This window comes from Protomyctophum bolini (assembly GCF_963924005.1).
Source record: "Protomyctophum bolini genome assembly, chromosome: 7".
NCBI lineage: Eukaryota > Metazoa > Chordata > Actinopteri > Myctophiformes > Myctophidae > Protomyctophum > Protomyctophum bolini.
In genome coordinates, this window is record NC_137868.1 from 22628146 (window position 1) to 22647879 (window position 19734).

Genomic DNA, 19734 nt, shown 5'->3' on the forward strand with positions numbered 1-19734 from the left:
TCCGTCTCAGGTTCCCCAGCCTGTGGCATTTCACAAAGCTACCCCGCGCCTTCCTTCACCTATAGAAAGAAAGAAGGGGGGTGAAAAAAATTATCTCACCGTTTCCTTTGTCCACCCCAACTACTACTACCCGACTCAGCTACACTCAATCATAATATATCTTGAAATGCAGGGCACAGACTGCGTCTTAGCGACTTATTATGTAATTATAGCGGGGCGAAAACAGTTGCGCATCATAGGTGCAGATTTTTCACGACTGTTCATGCAAGTGTAGTGTACACGCGGGCATCTTTTAGTGGATGTACAGAAATTGGTGCCAACTTCCGTTTATTAGCTCTTTCTAATTAAAACAGGCCAGCCTTAAAACATGATAATACTATTGCTATTTAAATAACTAGTGCCGTGTTCTAGTAGCATATGTATTTGGGGGAAAGGAACAGCCTTTGTCTTTCAGGGTATATTGCAGGCAGGCTACCCTATATGATGTCACACGCGACTGAAGGAGTTAAAAGTGACATTTTGGGGGTCCGCCCACCTCTCTCGCCGTGGTTTGCGGCAGGTCACCGCGTTGTTGTCTCGGGCACCGCTGCGCATGGGGATGTTATGTAGGAGGGGGGCTCTATACGAGGAGATGAAAAAGGGAGTTGTCAGACAGGCGTTGCAGACCCTATGCAGCGGGGATCTTCAGAAAAGCGGCAAGCCCTCGTATATTTCCCGTAAACGAGGATTTTGCAGCAGCCCGCGTGAACAAAGAACAGACTCGCGCAACAGACTCGCCAAGATGCAAAATGTCCTCGAGAGAAGCCACGCCTGGCCGCATGGTTGTACAACAATAACACAAAGACTCATGCGATACATCATCCATACATAATGTCATTAGACAATAACAATATTTTTATTTTTTATTGTTATCATCATCATCATCTAGAATGTGCTTGTATTTATTTATAAAAGTCTGTCTGAAGAAGTCACTATAATAATGCATCTCTATGTGGCAGAGTTAGCCTACTGCCTACACACTAGTGTAGAAGCATGTGGCTTTTATCTGTCCAGCATGGCAAACTCTGCATAGTATTCTAACTGGTCATCATCTACACTTTCTTTTTTCTATGCCACAAGAAATGCCAACGATTAACATTTCCAACACTATACTACTACATTACAGTTATTATAACTCTGTGGGCTAATAATGGTTTCTCTATCTGGGAAGTGTATTTTACTAAATGACAAATATTTTTGATTGGAAACCATCCCTCTGTGTGTTGCATTATGTTGAATTGATTTAATAGTCTTGCCCAGATAATCTGTGGTCTTCAACCCCACTGATTAAATTCAGTTTATCATAGGCAGCTGTTCCCCCATATAATTGGTTTACACCTCTAATAACCATGTGAAACAATGCCAAATATCCTCTTATTTGGGCTTATATGACAGATTGCATGACTGTTACTTATATTCAGCATAAATACCATATGCTCTTTAATAACACATACATGACACACACACCACATACACATATACATACAGTATATCCTGCACTGAGATTAAGAATAGAAACAATGTCAGTGTAATGATTATGTGGCATCAGGCAGAAATACAGAGCAGGTGTATTTGCATGCATAATCACAGTCTAGACCTCCCTGCGTGCCAATCAGTACGGGTTTCTTTTTCTAAGAACATCTCCAGACGTGAAGTGCCTGGTGGTAGACCAGGGTTGGGGGGAAAAATTACCCTACACTGCAAAATCCTGAGTGTTGATTTAATGAGAGTTTACATTCTCTCAGAGTTCAATTAAGGTTATGCAGCATAATAACATGTGGAAAAAAACAAAAGGAGAGGAAGATGGGTTTCCACCCATCTTCAAGGACTAGAAGAATTAAAGACCCAAAGACCCACCACAATGTACCCAAACAGACTTTATAGTCCCAGGGTTACATTTACGCTAGTGTCCCTATAGCTAGAAGTTGGGGAGAGCATGGTCAGGATTTTGGGGACAAGGACTGCACAAGAGCCAGGTCTTTTCTTCTTCTTTTTTAATGGTAAGTGAACCGATGTGTCCAAGAGTTTGTCTGGCTCCATTAAATGGGGTCTGCTGGGAGCCCAAGGCCTCAATCAATAAACAGGATGGATCAGGGATAATGTTTCCCCACACACACCCTTCTCTGTCTGGAGGTCTGACTGCATGTGGTTGTTGGACGCCCATTTTGGTTCTTTCTGTTTAGCTTCCTCACTGCTGCTCTCGGTCATACACACATATAACCCATTTGACCCTGACCCAAACCCCGCTTCAAAACCGTCTATTCTATAGCATTGGCTCAGAAATGTGAATGGTAGACAACAAGTCTGGTTTACATGGTTTACACTTTACACTACAGCATCAATTTAGTCAAGGTACAGTCACGGGTACTGTGTGTGTGTGTGTGTGTGTGTGTGTGTGTGTGTGTGTGTGTGTGTGTGTGTGTGTGAGAGAGAGAGAGAGAGAACTAAAGTATGAATGTGAATGTACCTATGCGTGTTACAGGGTGCTTGTTAAACACAGAATGCTGAGGTCATGTTACTTGCAAATAAAAAAAACTTCAATGATCTTGACCATCTGCTTGTTGGACCAGTGTCATCTCTCTTATTTCTTCCTATGAAAGCGTAGCTAGGTCTCTGGGGAGTTTCGTTGGTTTACTGTGCCACAGAGACAGATACCAATTTCTTTGCCCAACAGCCTGTGGAAATACTGCATCCACCTATGGAGTCTATGGACAGTATCTGTCTTTCAAAAAAGGGCTTAATAGGCTGTAAAAACATGTCAGAGAATCCTTAAAAGGGCACCTCTTTGACTTCCATGGCCAGATGTCCTTTTGACAGCATTTCTGGTGCCCCTGCTGTCACTTGAATGAGACCTCTATGAGTACAAAAGGACATGTTGGCCAGCCACCATGATCTGACATCATAATGAACCAGCACTCATAGGGATGATGTAATACCTCATGTAAATGATATCACATCTTAAGTTGTGCCCTTACGTCAAAGAGATTAACCACTTAAACCCTATGCTTCGTTGACCAGGGGTCCATACAGTAGGCACAAATATTTAGATTAGATAGATAGATAGATAGACAAATAGCTACAAACTCACAATGTGTGAAGTTGTGAACTTGTACTTTGGCTATTTTCGCTGAATGTTCACCCCAGGGTATGGATAATTGGGTTCATATAGTTAAAAGCATTGACAAACTCAGTAACTTGGTGCGGAGGTGAATTTGTGTATGTGCATGGGGCCGTTTTGAATTAAACAGATATGGGGTACCAGACACAAAAAAAAGAAGGAAACTCATGTGTATCCTCACTTCAGGTATCTAAAAACCTTCCTCACTTCAGGTATCTGAAACCTTCTAAAGCTCAGGCAAGATTTGCCATGGAGTCCCTGTCTAAAAGACGATCAGTAGTTATTGTCATTACACCGTGGAATCGATCCTGCTTGTTCACCTGCACAGGTCATAGAATGTGTCAATGAGAGGGTTTTCTCAATGAGCAGCATGACCCATAAATATAGACACTAAAAGTGCTGTGGGTGGGACTGTGAGGCTCTCTCGTTCCCAGAGTTATAGCTATTTACGGTATGTGGATGGATTTGTTGCAGGGGATTGGTTTGACAAAAACGTTGGATCTTTTTTCTTTTTTTTAACAAGCATCTTCGTACAAAAGGCAAAACCCATCCACAAGTCAGCAAGACACCATTGACACAAACACAATCACATCTCATCTTCTGAAAAACCTTCAAGAATGCAGCATCCTCCTCCCTCACTCACACACACACAAGACTGTTGTTGATCCACACATTATAACATTCTCATCTCACTCTGATAAACAACACGTACAGTAGCCTACATGTACACACACACACACACACACACACACACACACACACACACACACACACACACACACACACACACACACACACAGTGATATGGGGATTGAGGGAGCTGGGGATATGAGTCAGGTGTGTATGACTTCATTGCTTTTCTTGGCTATTAGGTCACCCGGCCCCCTCCCCCTCTCTCTTATCACATTGATGCCAAACATCCAGTGACACGCTTGTGATGAGTAAGGATCACCATTCACCTCACCTCTGTTTCCCTCACATCACATGATCTCACACACAAAACGCAGCAATTAAGCCTCGATTGATCTTCAGTTTCTTCAGCATCAGTCATTCAATTTAATTAATAAATAATAATAATTATTTTTTGGTTTATTATGAAATTGTCCGATTTATTTGGATACTTGTAACTTGACCGATGGGCTTATACCTTATAGGCATGTTATTATCATAAAGTGTTATTTAAACAAAGCATAAACTACTAACATAAACATGCCATGAATGCAAACAAATGATTCACAACTATAGCTAATGAGTATATATAGGCTACTATTTAGTGACTCGACGAGTTTTCTTGGTGGGCGCTATGTTTTGAAGGCAGCTCTCACTTGAACTTGAACTTGAACCTATAAGACGTTTACTCGTAACTCCTCGTGGTGGTAGCCGCCCTACAAGTTAACTGCAGCAGATTACGTAAATGTAAATGTAAAAAACAAACAAAAAAACATTCGCAACCCACCTATCTCTGTTAAATGTATTTTGAAATATGTTGCCCAGCTTTCATGGATTGGAGTCATCACAAAAGCTCAACAGACGCCCCAGAACAGTTAATTATGCCCACCAGGTGGCGCAGTGTCATTAGTAGTTTGACTAGTTTGACCCAGTTAAGCATAATGAGGTGCAGGCCGTTGAAGTGTGGACTGTTCAGTTTTGTCAAACCAACCCAGTGGAAAGTAGGATATTGTCTACATTGAACATGTTCAGACTGGTAAGTTTGAAAACACGTGTGAAATACAATAGTCGCTTACTATTCTTTCACAAAAGACACAAGTTGAAAATGTAACACACCAGGCTTATTGCTGCTTGAAACAATTGTTGAATGAATGTTCTGTTTTGTTAACGATATGACATCACAAAAGTCACGGTGTATGCTAGGTAAATTTGGGAAACTGAGGATACAGCTATGTTGAAAGTTGTTAGTTAAACCAGTGGATGGCGCTTATGCTCGTGAATGGCGTGGTGCTCTCAAGCTTCAGCATCACTGGAAAATGTACAAACTGGCATTGAATATGGATATTAACCTACAATAGGCTTTTTTTTTAATGGCTAACATTTGTTATTATACCGAACGAATGTGGGAAGCTTTCCCCCTGTCCTGACCAGATGCCAATCTGACGTCCATGGACATGGCATGAGAGATTACGTGATATGTTTATATCCTCCCACAATATAATTAAGGTCAGCCTAAACTTCATATTCAACATAAGGGCCCATTAAATGTGCGTCGTCTGTCTGTCTGTCTGTCTGTCTGGATGACATGATCAGACAGATAATCGACAGCCAAACAAGGATTACAATTTAGAACAAAGGGGTGACGTACTTTCTACTGCCACTACTTTCCCATTAGAATTCTGTGGATTTAGTAAGAAAATATGATTAGGTTTTCATTTCATACAGTCAAGGAAGCCAAATACATTTTCAGAAGAAAATGAAAAGCTGTCATATTGTTCTTAATTCTAAATACGGAGATTACTTTTATTGTAAAGGCACATGGGAAAATGCTATACACAGTGACAGCAGAGTGCACAAATCTCCACCAGGCCAGGTGGCCTACCCAGGGCTGTGCAAGGCAGAACGTGACATTGCAGTGATGATGTCCATGATGTTGTTTTTACACAAATACTCAAAACTGGCCATTCATTATCAATGGCATTTAATGTTTGTGTTAACACAAACACTCAAAACTGACCATTCATTATCAATGGCATTTAATGTTTGTGTTAAAAAATAAAATTTGGTGTTCATCGGTTCATGATTTTTGACTATAATTTAGAAATAAATTATAGGCAAACAGGATGGAATATAAAAAATCACACCCGTGTGAACTGAGTGGTGCAACTCCCCTCTCCCCTAGCCCCATATGTGCCCTCTCCCTACGCTCATTCTGTAGCTCCGAGGTGAGGTCACACCCTGGGCCCCTCCCACCGCGGTTCAAGTTTCCACAATACACGCTTCTTACCCTTTTCGCCACAATGAATCCAAAACGTGAAGGGGGTTCCATTTTTATTTTTATTTTATTTTCTGTCGCTGTTATGTGATACTGTAATTCTGTAATCTAATGATAATGTTTGCATTGTCAATAATTATATCTTTAAAAAAAAGAAGAAGATGGCCACGGTCTGAATATCGTCAATTGGAGTATCGTATATCATATCATACGTATATCACGTATCATATTGGGATCTGGCTTATGGTTCAAGAGTTATAGGCCAAAACATAGTGGGTTGGGGCGCCTGCTGGCCTAGTGGTCCACGTACATGCCACATATAGGCTCTGGCCTGACAGCGCGTTGCGTGTTCGAGTCCCGACCTTTGCTGCATGTCAATCCCCCTCACTCTCTCCCTCTCTTTCCTGTCCGTCTTCACTGTAACTATCAATAAAGGCATGAAAGCAAAAAAAAAACACACAGTGGGCTGGTATAGTGCCACCATGAGGCTGATTTGAAAAATGGGTGGCGAGTGACTTAATTGGCCTACTGGCAGTGTGTACAAGATCAGTGTAGTAGTTTGTAAGATTAGCTCCGGACTCAGAGACAGACGGGTGCTTATTCACTCAGTTGCCAAAGCATTTATCTCTGGTAGCATAGCAGCCTTCAGCCTGATTTAGATTTTGTTTTTAAATGCAATCCTCAACAGTATCATAAAACATTACATATCGGTACTTTATAACACCCGAAAAGCTAGCCTGAAGCTCAATGCTTATGTATGCCTATCCTTTATACATTTAATTCTGTTAAACATATAGCAGTTACAATGTTCAGTCAAAAATGTGTGGACATTCTGGACAACTAGATGCTATCCATTTAAATAACATCAGAACACCTGCAGGAGTTGCAGCAGCTACCATAGTTAAAAAATAAAAAATCATAACTAATTAATAAATGATCACAGTTTAATAACTGACAATGCTGGTGCAACATCTTATTTGTCCCAACAATGATTTCTCCCTATTGCCAATGTGGTAGTCAGGTAGTGTATGACCCTGTCCTGTTTGTTGTACCAACGCAAATCTACTGCTTGTGAATTGGTTAGGGACAGGTGAAAGTTGATAATAGACGTACTATGTCAGCAGATCTCTGGTGCTTATTCACTCATGGCAGAGTTTAAACAGTGCCCTTTGTTAGTGTTTTTCTCAGTTGTGGTTGTGGCGTAGAAAAGCACCTGCCTGTCAAGGACAAATCATGGCAACCATATCTCAAGTGTACCTTGCCCAATGATAAGCAAATATGGGAATTAAACTGGATTATACAAAGCTACATGTGTAATACATCAGTGATTGAAAACGAAGCAAGAACATAGATTAAAAAAGGGAAGCTGTTTTCTATGCTGTTTTCTATCCAACAGGCATGGGATGTTTCAGGTTTTGAAGCAAGAATATCTGGCCCACTGTGCTAGACTTTAGACATTTTAGACCTTATTGTCCCCAAGAGGAAATTACTACTGCTATGAAACAAATACTAGAACTGTAGTGCTTATGCACCAGCCACCAACTGTTCCTAGGTGGCCAATGAGCATGTCTTTTTATAATCTATTCTTATTTGTTTATTTGTGCTGTCCTCTTGGAGTTCAGTTGGTTCATGGAAAGGGGAGGGGAGTAATTCAGGCCAGAGCAGCAGCGCTCACTGCTGGCATGCGTTATTGCGTTTCATTGCTTGTCATGTCTGGTGCGTTGCATCACAAGCTGTCATGCCTACTCTTATCTTTTCTCTCTTGACAAGTGCCTCAGGTATTTCATTCTGCAGTATCTCAGCCATGCTACATATATTGTTTGCTTGACATTCTTAGCTTGAATATAAGTGGTTCTTCATTTGGCTAACATTTGAGGGTCCCATGAACTAGGTCTAGGATGATGAGTGTTTTGACTGGGTCACAAACAGAATGTGAACAGTGAAAACTGGAATCTGTTCCCGTATAGAGTAGTATTTCACAGATGAGGGTTTGTAGCCAGTAATTCAACATACACTCACTGAAGAGAAATATTTAACTGATGAACTACGTGTTCTTTGTAAGCAAGAATTCCATAGAAACACGAGGGCCAACAGCCTGACACAGGGAGGCAGGAGGAAGTGGGCTGCTGAACAAGTAAACTGTTTGTCTATGGGCTGTGTGACTCAGGGCAAGGCCGCATATACTGTGGTGATGCCTCCTTTCCACAGACAGGGCTGAGCAAGGGTACTCCCACTCACCACAGTGCCCATCCTATGCCCGTCCTATGCCCAAAAACAGAGAGGTCACCAAGCACTGTTTAAACACACACACACACACACACACACACACACACACACACACACACACACACACACACACACACACACACACACACACACACACACACCAGCACCAGAACTTGATTGGATTCATGATTCCATTAACTCCACCCCGATGCAATAAATATGAGCCCAGAATAATCTTGGTGTTGAGTAGCAGATACATTGAGACTTTGAAGATGACCTGTGGGAATGTCTTTCAGTGGAGATGTTTGGGCAAAAACCTGTGGATTTCTCGCTGCTTTGATATACTGGAATACCTGGCAGAAAGGTCCATTTACTCCAATGGTTGAGACCATCGCTACCATATGACAGACATGACCGATTTGCAGGTACTTTGGTTTTTCTAGAATGGATCAATGTGCAGTTTGTGCAGTGTGTGCTTTGGTCAAATGCAGGGATGCGAGTGTTTCTTTTGAACATTCTCCCACATAGTTTTATACTGCCTATGAGTTAGTAGTTGCAAGAAGGTTTGGTTACACATCCATACACGCACTCACCAGAAGATGCCCAGTTTTGGATATTTTAATGACACACACACACACACACACACACACACACACACTCATTTACAGACTACATGTAAAAACTCATAATATAAGCCTGTCCCTGACACCACTGATTTGAAAGAGGAAAAGAGAGGGGCAGGAGGTAAAGAAAGATAGAGGCACAGACTCGTTCTCTGCCTCTGTAATGCGTCTGTCTTGTCTTGTGTGCGATGACTGTCTAGCTCTAGCCTGACTCCTCCCCGATGCCTCCCCCTCCTCTCCCTTCTCTTTCCACTGTCCACACCCCCTTTCTCTCCCGCTTCAGTGCTAGGTACATGTGCAGTGTGAAACTGCAAGGCAGCCAGTTCAGGGCGCGAGCCAAAGACACATACACACCCACCCACGGACAGCAAGGCTGCATTTTTTAACGGATCCCTTTCCCAACACTTCTGAAGGGTATGATGCATACACACGCAACACACACCCGCACATACAGTGCGCAACAGACACTAAAATACACACTAAAAACAACAGCTGGTAAACTTCTAAAAAGGGTACGCTGACTTAGTCTTTACTGAAGACTGCAGTTGAGAATGAAGCTCACACACCCAAGATAAGGTTTGAAATGATTGGTTGGAATGATCTGTTTCTATGGATGATTCATGAATGGAGGTGTAGAGATGAACACAGGTTGGCTCTTGTAGTTTATAAATGGCAGTTATACTGTAGTTTTCACTTTCTAGTTTACTGGTAGTGCTGTAGAACTAGAGTTTAAACTTGGTCAGTTAACTCAAGCAGACTTGAGCAAACTATTAGCAGTTCATATTTTTTCATATCCTATGTTTTGTAAAATGGTGAATGTAAACTTGTTTTGTTTAGTTAGCGGCAAAGTATTGTGTCTGTAGTGTATGTACTTGTTTTCCATGTTTGGACATGCGTTTCTTGCTGTGGGTTGGGAGGGATGGAGCCAAATAATTCATTTATTAACCCATCACCTTAGTGAAATACTCCATCTGCTGATGGATATCTTATCGGGAGTGGAACAGCAACTTGATATAACCATATATAGTCTTTAACAGTACTGTTTGAATGATACTAGGTTTTGATTATAGTGTGACAAATACCTAAATGTAGTTTAGCACCCTCTGTTGACTCATTGTAGCCCTACTGTTGATGTTTTGAAATTGCAGACATTTTTCAGTCTCTGACAACTACTGCTTTAAGGTTTTCATACAAGTTAAACATATGTTTTACATAGATTTGTCTTAAGTCAGGAAGATCTATTGACACATAACTAAGTAAAAGTCTTGAGATCATTAGATCAAATAACATGTTCATATTATATGCATCTATTATGAATGCATTACTATAGCCTCCAATTTCACTAGCTTTTTACAGCTTCCCATCTCAACGAGATTTGAATTTATGCCCTTATCAGGGTATTCTGCCATATTAGTTTATGTAATGACTAATGAGTCAACACTGTGGAATCAAGAATCAGGCAGGATTCTGAGCAAGTGGATGTGGGTGGAGACACATCAATTACAGTTAATGACTGGTGGACTGATAGCGGTCTGTTAGTTGCTCTTTGTAGACAAAGCTGATGAAAGAGGGAAATATTCCCCGTGTCCCCTAGGGTAGGTACCCTCACAAAAAACATGCAGTAATCCTGGTCACTAAACTGCCTCCCCCTGGCCAGCCGGGGCGCCTGATGGAGGGGAAAGGAACTGGTTGGAATAACATGTTCCTTCCACGCGCTACGTCCAACCAGGGAAACTCCCCCCTGTCAGGTGTAAAGGAGCAACTTGGACACTCAGGCGTGAAGGAAGCAAGAGTTCAAGTCCGTTGCTCTCCCCTTGTCCCCCATATATGGGGACTAGGTTGGTGGAGGGTGTGTATAGCCCAGGATCACATTAGATGATTGACACACGGGTGAAAAATGGGTTACAAAATCGTGGGATAAAAAAATATAAAAAAGATGGAAATATTGTTTGGATGTTCTTGTTGATCCTGGGATGGGACGGTATGTTTTTAGAGGCATTGTAATTGCTTCCAATTTGTGTGTGTGTGTGTGTTCTGTGAAGTTACGCATGTCTGTGAGAAATGTGCATCATATTGACCTGAGCGAGTGTGAGGGGGTTTAACCACTCCAGCAGCAACATGATGCTTGAGGCACAGTTTACTCTCTAACCTGTTCATCTGAATCAGAGAGGTCACTAGGGACACTAAGGGCTGTATTTTGCGTGTCTTAAGTACCAGGTCTTATTCCCTAACTTGAGTAAACTAAAGACCTGGAGGCGTGATCAATGCTCTTTGGCCACTCAGAATAGCCAAATGGCATTGATCACGCACGCCTCCAGGTCTTTAGTTTACTCAAGTTAGGGAATAAGACCTGGTACTTAAGACACGCAAAATACAGCCCTTAAGAGTTGAACAAAAGCAAGAAATTGTAAATTCTCCAATTAGCAATAAAGGACAGTCATAGAGTGTGAGAGAAAAAAGAAGAAACAAAACATTATATGCCTGGTCTGTACACAAGTTCTCTCTATTGATATTTAACCATGCACTATACAAATATGGCATTGGAGATGGTAATTAAATCATTCATTCATTCAGAATAACTCACTATGGAAAGAATAGCCCACAGTAGAGTCAACTATCATGCATAACTGTAAACAGAGCCAGTACTGGGCCTGCCCAGGCAGGGATCAAGTTCAAGGCCAGATCCTGTCTTCAAAGCAAACTGCATCGATGTATGAATCACCCCATGATTTGAATTGATGCGTGTGTTGGGAAGGCTTCATACATAGGCTTCCATCTAACCCTTCCTCTCCCTTCCCTCTCCGCAGCCAGTGACTCACTTCCTTTCCCGCACCTCTCCCCGAACCACCTCTGATATTGTTACCATGGAAACCCCCAGCCACAAGCGCACTAGCCGCGATGCCACGGTCAGCAGCCCACTCTCCCCGACCCGCATCACCCGGCTCCAGGAGAAGGAGGACCTGTGTAACCTGAACGATCGGCTGGCCATCTACATCGACAAGGTTCGCTCGCTGGAGATAGAGAATGCCGGCCTGCGGCTGCGCATCACGGAGTCTGACACAGAGGTCAGCCGTGAGGTAACGGGCATGAAGGCAGCTTACGAGACGGAGCTGGCTGATGCTCGCAAAACACTGGACCAAGTAGCTAAGGAACGTGCACGCCTGCAGCTGGAGTTGGGCAAGATCAGGGAGGAGTACATGGAGCTCAAAACCAGGTAGGAGCAGCATGCGGGTGGAGCTATGAATGGGGGTGGAGACTGTTGTCCTGTAGTGACTGTGAGCCACAAAGTATGATTTTTGAGCGGTGCCTAACCACTCCATTACGCAGCTATGGGTGTATATGTATGTATGTCTGTCTCTGTCTGAGCACGGACAGCTGCAATACCTCACTTGTTGAGCAGCCACACACACACACACACACACACACACACACACACACACACACACACACACAGGCTGAGCTTTCCTGTCTGTGCATCCTAGGCATTCCCTTCATTTTTTACAGTTACAGCTTGAAAGATTACTGTAAATTTAAACAATGGAAATTTGGCATTTATCACACTATACCCTAAGCATGCTTAATTTCTGAAAACAGATTTATGGACCCAAGATGTGAAGCATCAAAGACAACTCATTAATTTGATGACAGATCTTATAGTATCATTATCTCTCCACAATTGTTGAGGCAAATCATCCAGTGCAGGTTTGTCACTCTGAATGCAATGTTTCATCTTATTATAAAGCATTTAAACATTGACTGGCAAGAGCAGTATAGTGTAGCAACAATTGCAACAGCAGAACAGAGGTGGTGTAACACTCCCACTCTCCACCTAGAATGCATACCTAGCCATTATTCTATGAATACCTAGCCATTATTCTGACACTCAAGCAAAGCAGGCTCAGGAATTCCCCTGAAGGAGGTGTGTACACTGTACAGTAGTTTGACATGCCTCGCTTTAGTAGAGCACAGCCCTCCTCCTGGTGTTTAAAGGTGTGGAAAGTAGTAACAAATTATAGTACAACTTTAAGCCCATGGGTGCTTTGGGGGTGACTCACATGCTAGTAAGGACTCCACCTTTAACAAACAGTCTGTACTCTTCAGTTAAGACCAAATTAGATTTTTAACTCGAGGGTCTACTAGGGTCCACTATGGTTCCAAGCAGACCGAACACTCCATGCATGATGAAGGAATCTTGCTCAGACTTGGAATTGGTACATTCTCTTACTGGCTTCAGTCATTTTAAAGCACACAAAAGTTGTTAATGAATGAATGAATGAATTAATGAATTCATTCATTCATTCATTCATTCAAATAATGAAATTGCCTTTAATTGGACACACACACACACACACACACACACACACACGCACACACCTATCACCAAAGGAACATTTGGAACTCAATCAGCTGGCTCAAAATTACATTTGAGCTTAAATAAACTAGTGGTAGACTGGCCTGGGCAGCATTCCTTTTCAGGTTTATGATCCAGTCGGAAGTGGATGATATCGTTACGTCATGTTGTAGTCATTGTTTTGTAGTCATCAGGCCGGAACCCTCAATCTGGAACTTCCTTTCCCTAAAACCGATTTTTCCCAATAAAAGCCGCAGGGTACGAGAGAATGAGCCATGCATGGCAATTTAGTAACGCAGACCAGGCTTTCCTCTAGCGTATATATCTATTCTACGTCCGAGCATAGACATGGTAACGCCCCGCCTGCCTCTGATTGGCCTACCGAGCTGTTATTTTCCCATTGGCTTTCAACTACGCGCCCCTATCGGTCGGGAGGAGGGTGGCACTCGGTGTGTTCGATATAGGTACTCTGACCGCCCTGCCAATACAGACTAATAGGCGAGTGCGCTCCCGGTGTGCAACTGTGGAATTTCCCAAACGAACCCCGTTTGAAAAAAGTAGCCGGGGCGCTCGGACAAAAATGCTTTTTATTAAAGAACGCGGGATGCAGCAGTGCTAGCGTTTGGGCTGCTACTAGCTAACACCCGTGGGACAAAATGTGAGTACTTTATATTTGAAATCTGAATGTTTATATATACGGAAAACTTGTAAATGCAGCGAGTGCCAAAAATAGGGTGAAGTACGTCATGACTGTCATGATAATCATCATGGCAGTCATGTTTCAGGGCTAATGTTTTGTAGAAGAGGCAAACTAATATATTGTTTAAGCCGTTTATGTATACAGTGTAACCTTGAAACCTTAACCTTAAAAATGTATCTTTTCCCTTGAGCTTTATCTTTTTAGTATAATAGTATTAGTTTACTGTAATTAGAATAATGCACGATAATCAACACTGACACTTTAATTTAGAACACACCCAAATCAAATAATTTAATCAAAGCAAACGGCATAAACGATATTAGTTTGCCTCTTCTACAAAAATACAAGTTCTGTCGCGATGCCAAGCTGTCATTCTCTATTTCCCACCACGGTGTAACCTCGCGTCTCGAAGGACAGACGGGAAGTGTCGGTAGGCCAATCAGAGGCAGACGGGGCGTTACTATGTCTATGCTCGGACGTAGAATAGATATGTATACGCTTTCCTCTGAGGTGGAAAGCCTGGTGAAGTGAAGTTAGTGGTAGACTTGCTGGCTTTAGAGGGAAATCGTGAAAGGCATTCTCCATTCCTAGCAGGCCTCAGCGTGCGGTGACTCTCCTGGAATGTCTCCTGGATGTTGCAAAGTACACCTCAGGTTACAGTGAGTCTGAGAAAATGGTGATGCATTGTGTCCAACCTCGCTGTATCATGCTCTATTATATTGCACTCACCTATGTGAAAATTAATCTGGCTGAAAGGTCAAGTCAATTAACATTATTGCTTTTTATACGTGAGATTTGAATGCCTTGGCCTATTATTTCGGCATGGTTCTGTCCTTATGGAGTGAAAGAATAGGCAGCATGTTGAGAGAAGTTGTCTCTTGGCAAATGTTTTCAATTAAAACCTGTTGCCAAGTTAATTTCAACACACTAGATTTTCAGTACCCAACCAACAAAGCCTGCTCACAGAGAGCACATTGGAGGACTATGTTCTTGCATTGTTATTGGGTTTTCACTAAACTGAGGGAGCTGCTGAACGTGAGCTATGCAACGTTCAATGAACATTGCTGTAGGTGAGGGTGTGAACAGTCTGGTAAGATGATTCTTTGTTTGCAGTTGCGTGTTTGGGCGTTGACCGATGATTACAGAATCAGCAGTGTCTGTGTGTTCCATACTGAGAGTTATGGTGTGTTGAGTGATGGCAGTCATAGTCGGGATTATGGGTAGTTAATTAAAGATGATGTTGATTTTGGCGTGGAAAAAGCAAACCCATGCGTGTGACTGAGCAGTAACTGTTGCTAGAAGAGTATTGTTAAATTCCTCCACCTCCTAAAAAACCTCCCCCATCTCATTGTGTTGTTTTATCATTCCCAAGCTACAGCACTAGAAATACTGTACGTCAAAGCTCAATGAGTCCCATCGTTTCCTGAGGGAAGCAGATCTTTTTACACACGTGCTGTCCAAAGGCATCACTCAATCCAGTGTGGGCCGCCTCTGTCTGCAGCCAGCGAGCATGTTTGGTCAGTGTTTAGTTGCCATGGTGCTCACTCGGGGGAGTCTTGGCATGGGCGTGTGACAGGGTGGTGACTCAAGTTCTTTTTTGTTTTTTCACAGCCCTGCAGGACAGGAATGAGTTGGCTTTCTGGAGCCTATACAAGAAGTCAAGCACTAGAGATCTAGAATAGGGGGTTCTCTGTCATTTGTTATTAATACATGCTCCAGGACTATTCTGATCTGCCTGAGGTGTGCCTGCAGAGCATTACATTACTAGAACTTCAGATATGTCGTATGATTTATATTTTGCACAGTGCCTTTGATTATCCCTCCCAAGTAAAAAAAAAAAATGGACAGCAACAGGTGGTTGTCAATAATCAATCTGTTGACTAAGCACACCTGTTCAGCCCCTATTTGTCAGTTTGTATGCATTACCATTGGAACATATGCTGTCCCTTCCCTGAGGCAAGACTCCAAGCTCTGGACCTGGAATGCTAACCTGTCCTCTGAAAACACTGTAGAAAAACAAAATACTTGAAATGCTTGAAACAGGTGTTAAGTTTTTATAACTACTTGAAGTGTTATTGGGATGTTAACTTAAACCAGGGGCAGCAGGGCTAGAAAAATAAGTTTATGACGAAGGTACAGTAGGAACAGAAAAAGGTAGTGACTGTGTTAGTGTGTGTTGTAGCAGGAGCCACAGGACTTTGGCCTCGTGTTCATAGATTTGTCAAGGCCTTGTTTAGTCATTTAGCTTCCAGTACTGAATATAGGCGCCTCTCTGTTGTCTCGTGCCTAGCCTAGCCTCCAGCTGTGTTCATGAAACCTGATACTTTGTAGTAAGGACCTGCTTCTGGTTGTCACTGGCAGGACATAGACAATTTTGGAAAAATGTTCACTTAACAAAATGATCACTAGTAGCGTTGACCAAACGGGTATAGGTAATTGTTAATGTCACTCATCTAGAATAGTCTACTGCATGAAAATATTATCACTACTCCTCCAACAGGGAATCTACCGTGGTCAAGACAGGGGAGTTATTATGGATATTGTTATGGAAATAACAAACGATGGAACAAAAACTAAATTCACTGTCTGTTTTACACCTGTGACAATAAAGTTGATTCTGATATTGGGCTTCTTGGTTTTGGGAAGGTCTACTTACCACCCAGTAGTGGACCTACATAACGCGACATACAACATCCGCCTTGTTGACGGCAGACTGTTGGGTGAGCGCTGGCGCTTTGGCATGGGGGGTCAGATCAACATGGAATGAATTCTGTACTGGCCATATATGGAGCATGGAGTGTACAGGGTTTGATGAGGTCAGATCAACATATGGAATGTCAGAACAGGTCCATATATATACAGGTCCATATATATGGAGATCTAAGGGTGGTAACGGGGACATTCTCTCGAGTGTACAGGGTTTGATGAGGGCCCAGGTAGGGCCGGGCCTTAATTCTCGGGCCTGTTGAGAACTCTAGTTTTCGCCGGCTGCCGGGCGCGGCTGCACTAATGACTTTGGGGCAGGCCCATCTAGAGTTTTAATGGATAGGTGTGCCTGTTGAGAACTCTAGTTTTTGCCGGCTGCCGGGCACGGCTGCATTAATAACTTTGGGGCAGGCCCATCTAGAGTTTGAAATTTGAATGGACAGGTATAAGTCTAAAGGGAGACATCGAAGAGGAATGATGGATGGGGAAGGATCAACATATGGAATGTCAGGTTCTGAAATATATCCATATATGGAGATCTAAGGGTCAGATATATGGGTTTAACTGCGACAGCAGGTAGCATTTACTATGACATCAGGGTCTCCACATCTCCATCCCTGATGATGTCACATGGTGCCTGACACACTAACTGACGGGAAATTCTCGATTCCATAGTTTCCATAGTTCCATAGTTACCTTCGGTCGCAATTACTATACATATTGGTTAATGTTTTATTCATTAAAATAAGATTTGGATTAAAGCTTTAATTCATCTTCAAGTCGCTTCTTTATTCAATAGCCTAATTGTATACGATCAAAGTCTCCGCCCGTAGTAGAAAAAGTACTGAACTTAAGTCTCAAAAATTAAACCACCAATTTCCTTTTCTGGATTTCTCAATCTAATGTGACTGCATGAAAGCAGAGATTTAACAAAGCTTGCCACACCCTTTGGCATAGATTTGGCTTAGGGTGGGGCAACAGGTAACCAAACAGTTAGACAATGGGTGTGAATTTGAGCAAACATTGTTTGGACAGTGTTTCACTGTTTCATAAATGGATCAAAATGTGCACAGTATAGACACTACTTGGTGCACCTTGTTCTTGTGCAACAAAGGCCTACTGTACTGTACATTGCAGCTTGCTATTGGTATAAAAAAAAATATCTAAAAATCACATTTTGTACATTAAGTTACTGGTGTTACATGGTAGATTTTCAGAACATAAAGGCTACTGTATGAGGCCATGTGGCTGACTTACAGTATACTGTATATGGACCCAAAGTGATGTGGATGCCCTCATAAATCCTGTTCATGGCTACTGGTGAACACAATGGGAAGAACGCTATCATATAGCACAAATCTCATTTCCTTGAATTAGAATGATAGCTATTGTCATTTCCTTATTTACCATACAGGCAACTCTGAAATGACATTATCTATGATGTCCAAACATCATAGATTTGGGGATGGCGTCATTTGTTTGTGTGATAATTTCAGCACTGTTTGGTTTTTGCGGGTGTGCTGCTTGGCGTGACCATAACCAAAATCTCCTTGCAATAAACTATCAAAATCAAAACGGATTATATATTCTGACCATTTCCTATTTTCCTATACCCTCAAATGCTATTTGTGGATCTTAAGTCAGTGTCTTGATTTCGAAGTACAGAAGTGTATTGGAGTTTGGCAAAGTCATATTATTAACTTACTACATTAAATAGTACATATTCACAGTCACACAGGGCAAAAGGACAACACAGGTCCTCACATTATATAATACAAGACACAGTAGGCTGTAGGCAAGGTTGAAGAGGGCTATGTCACAAGAAGTAAAGCAGAGCTGGATATATGGTACAGACAGTGAAATGAGACTAGATAACATTTGAGATTGTAATATGGCACAAATGTTTAGGTCAATAATATTGTGATATTTGATTTAGTACATATTGCCCAGCCCTAAGATAAAGTTGATTATTATTAGCCACAAGTACTTGAAATAACCAGAATTTCTATGGGTAAACTTCTACTTTTAGCCTGGGGCATTTCCCCCTGTTCCCAAGGTAACGCAACAAACATCCAAACCATTGTCAGATTCTGTGTAAGAGGACAGACTGTACAAGCGGCTGCACATTGTTATAAATGTTTCCCTTAAAATTCTCTACCTAAAATGGACAAAATAATGCTTTCTTTTGGCCTCACTGATTAGTTGCTGTAAGCTCCACACTCAGTAGTGTCCAGGCCAGTAATAAATACAAATCATTTCATTCATTGTATGGAAAAGTTGATGGCATAACACACCAGTAATACACAACTTCATTATACAGATATTCATTGGTGGTGAAGTAATAACTTCAGTAGTAGGCTAAAGTTAGTTATTTCACCATCAGATGAAATGTTGCTAGTTTTGATTAATATTTCTTGTCTGTGAATCATGCTACTGTATGTGAAATCAGTCACAACTCGCCTTTTACCTAAAATTCTCCAACATTGTGCAAAGTTAAGTAGCTGGTAATATGCTACCTGAAGACCATGTAGTCATTTAGATTTCACAACTACTGGATTTAAAGTCAGGTTTAGAAATGTGCACCGTTAGAGTTCATTGTGCTGCTTCCTTTCCCATGTGTTTTGATCATGTTATCTGTGCTCTCTGGCAGCCTCCAGGGCAAACCCGCTCTCTACTACTATGACCTCAGCATGTATTATATGACAGGAGACAAGATTCTCTCAAGTTGAGCAGTGCCAGGGCAGTAGTCTAGGTTCAAAGAAGCCTCCGTGAATTTGGATGCAACCCAAAACCGATTTCCACTTTTCCTGATAGTGTCAGTCTGTCAGAGAATTGGCAGGAGCCTTTGGGATGTAGAGTGACATGCTATCAAGGATATAAAAATAGTTTAGCTTATTATGGGAAATACACAACGAGAAAAAAACGTCATACTGCAATTTGAACATATTCCTTTATGTTCAGAATCAGAATTTGTAATACTTGGTCTTGGTTACAAATTACAATACATTGGTTTGTATACTGACCAAC

At 41.9% G+C, this 19734-nt stretch overlaps 1 protein-coding gene across 1 annotated transcript in view; it reads left to right on the forward strand.

The window, feature by feature from the left end:
• The first annotated feature begins 9232 nt into the window (after positions 1-9232).
• lmna (lamin A) overlaps positions 9233-19734 on the forward strand; it is a 34497-nt gene continuing 23995 nt past the window's right edge. Inside the window, exons 1-2 of the mRNA XM_080768727.1 lie at positions 9233-9364; positions 11758-12164. Of these exons, the coding sequence (XP_080624853.1) occupies positions 11815-12164 (350 nt within the window). The 5' untranslated portion in view covers positions 9233-9364; positions 11758-11814. The remainder of the gene's footprint in view (positions 9365-11757; positions 12165-19734) is intronic.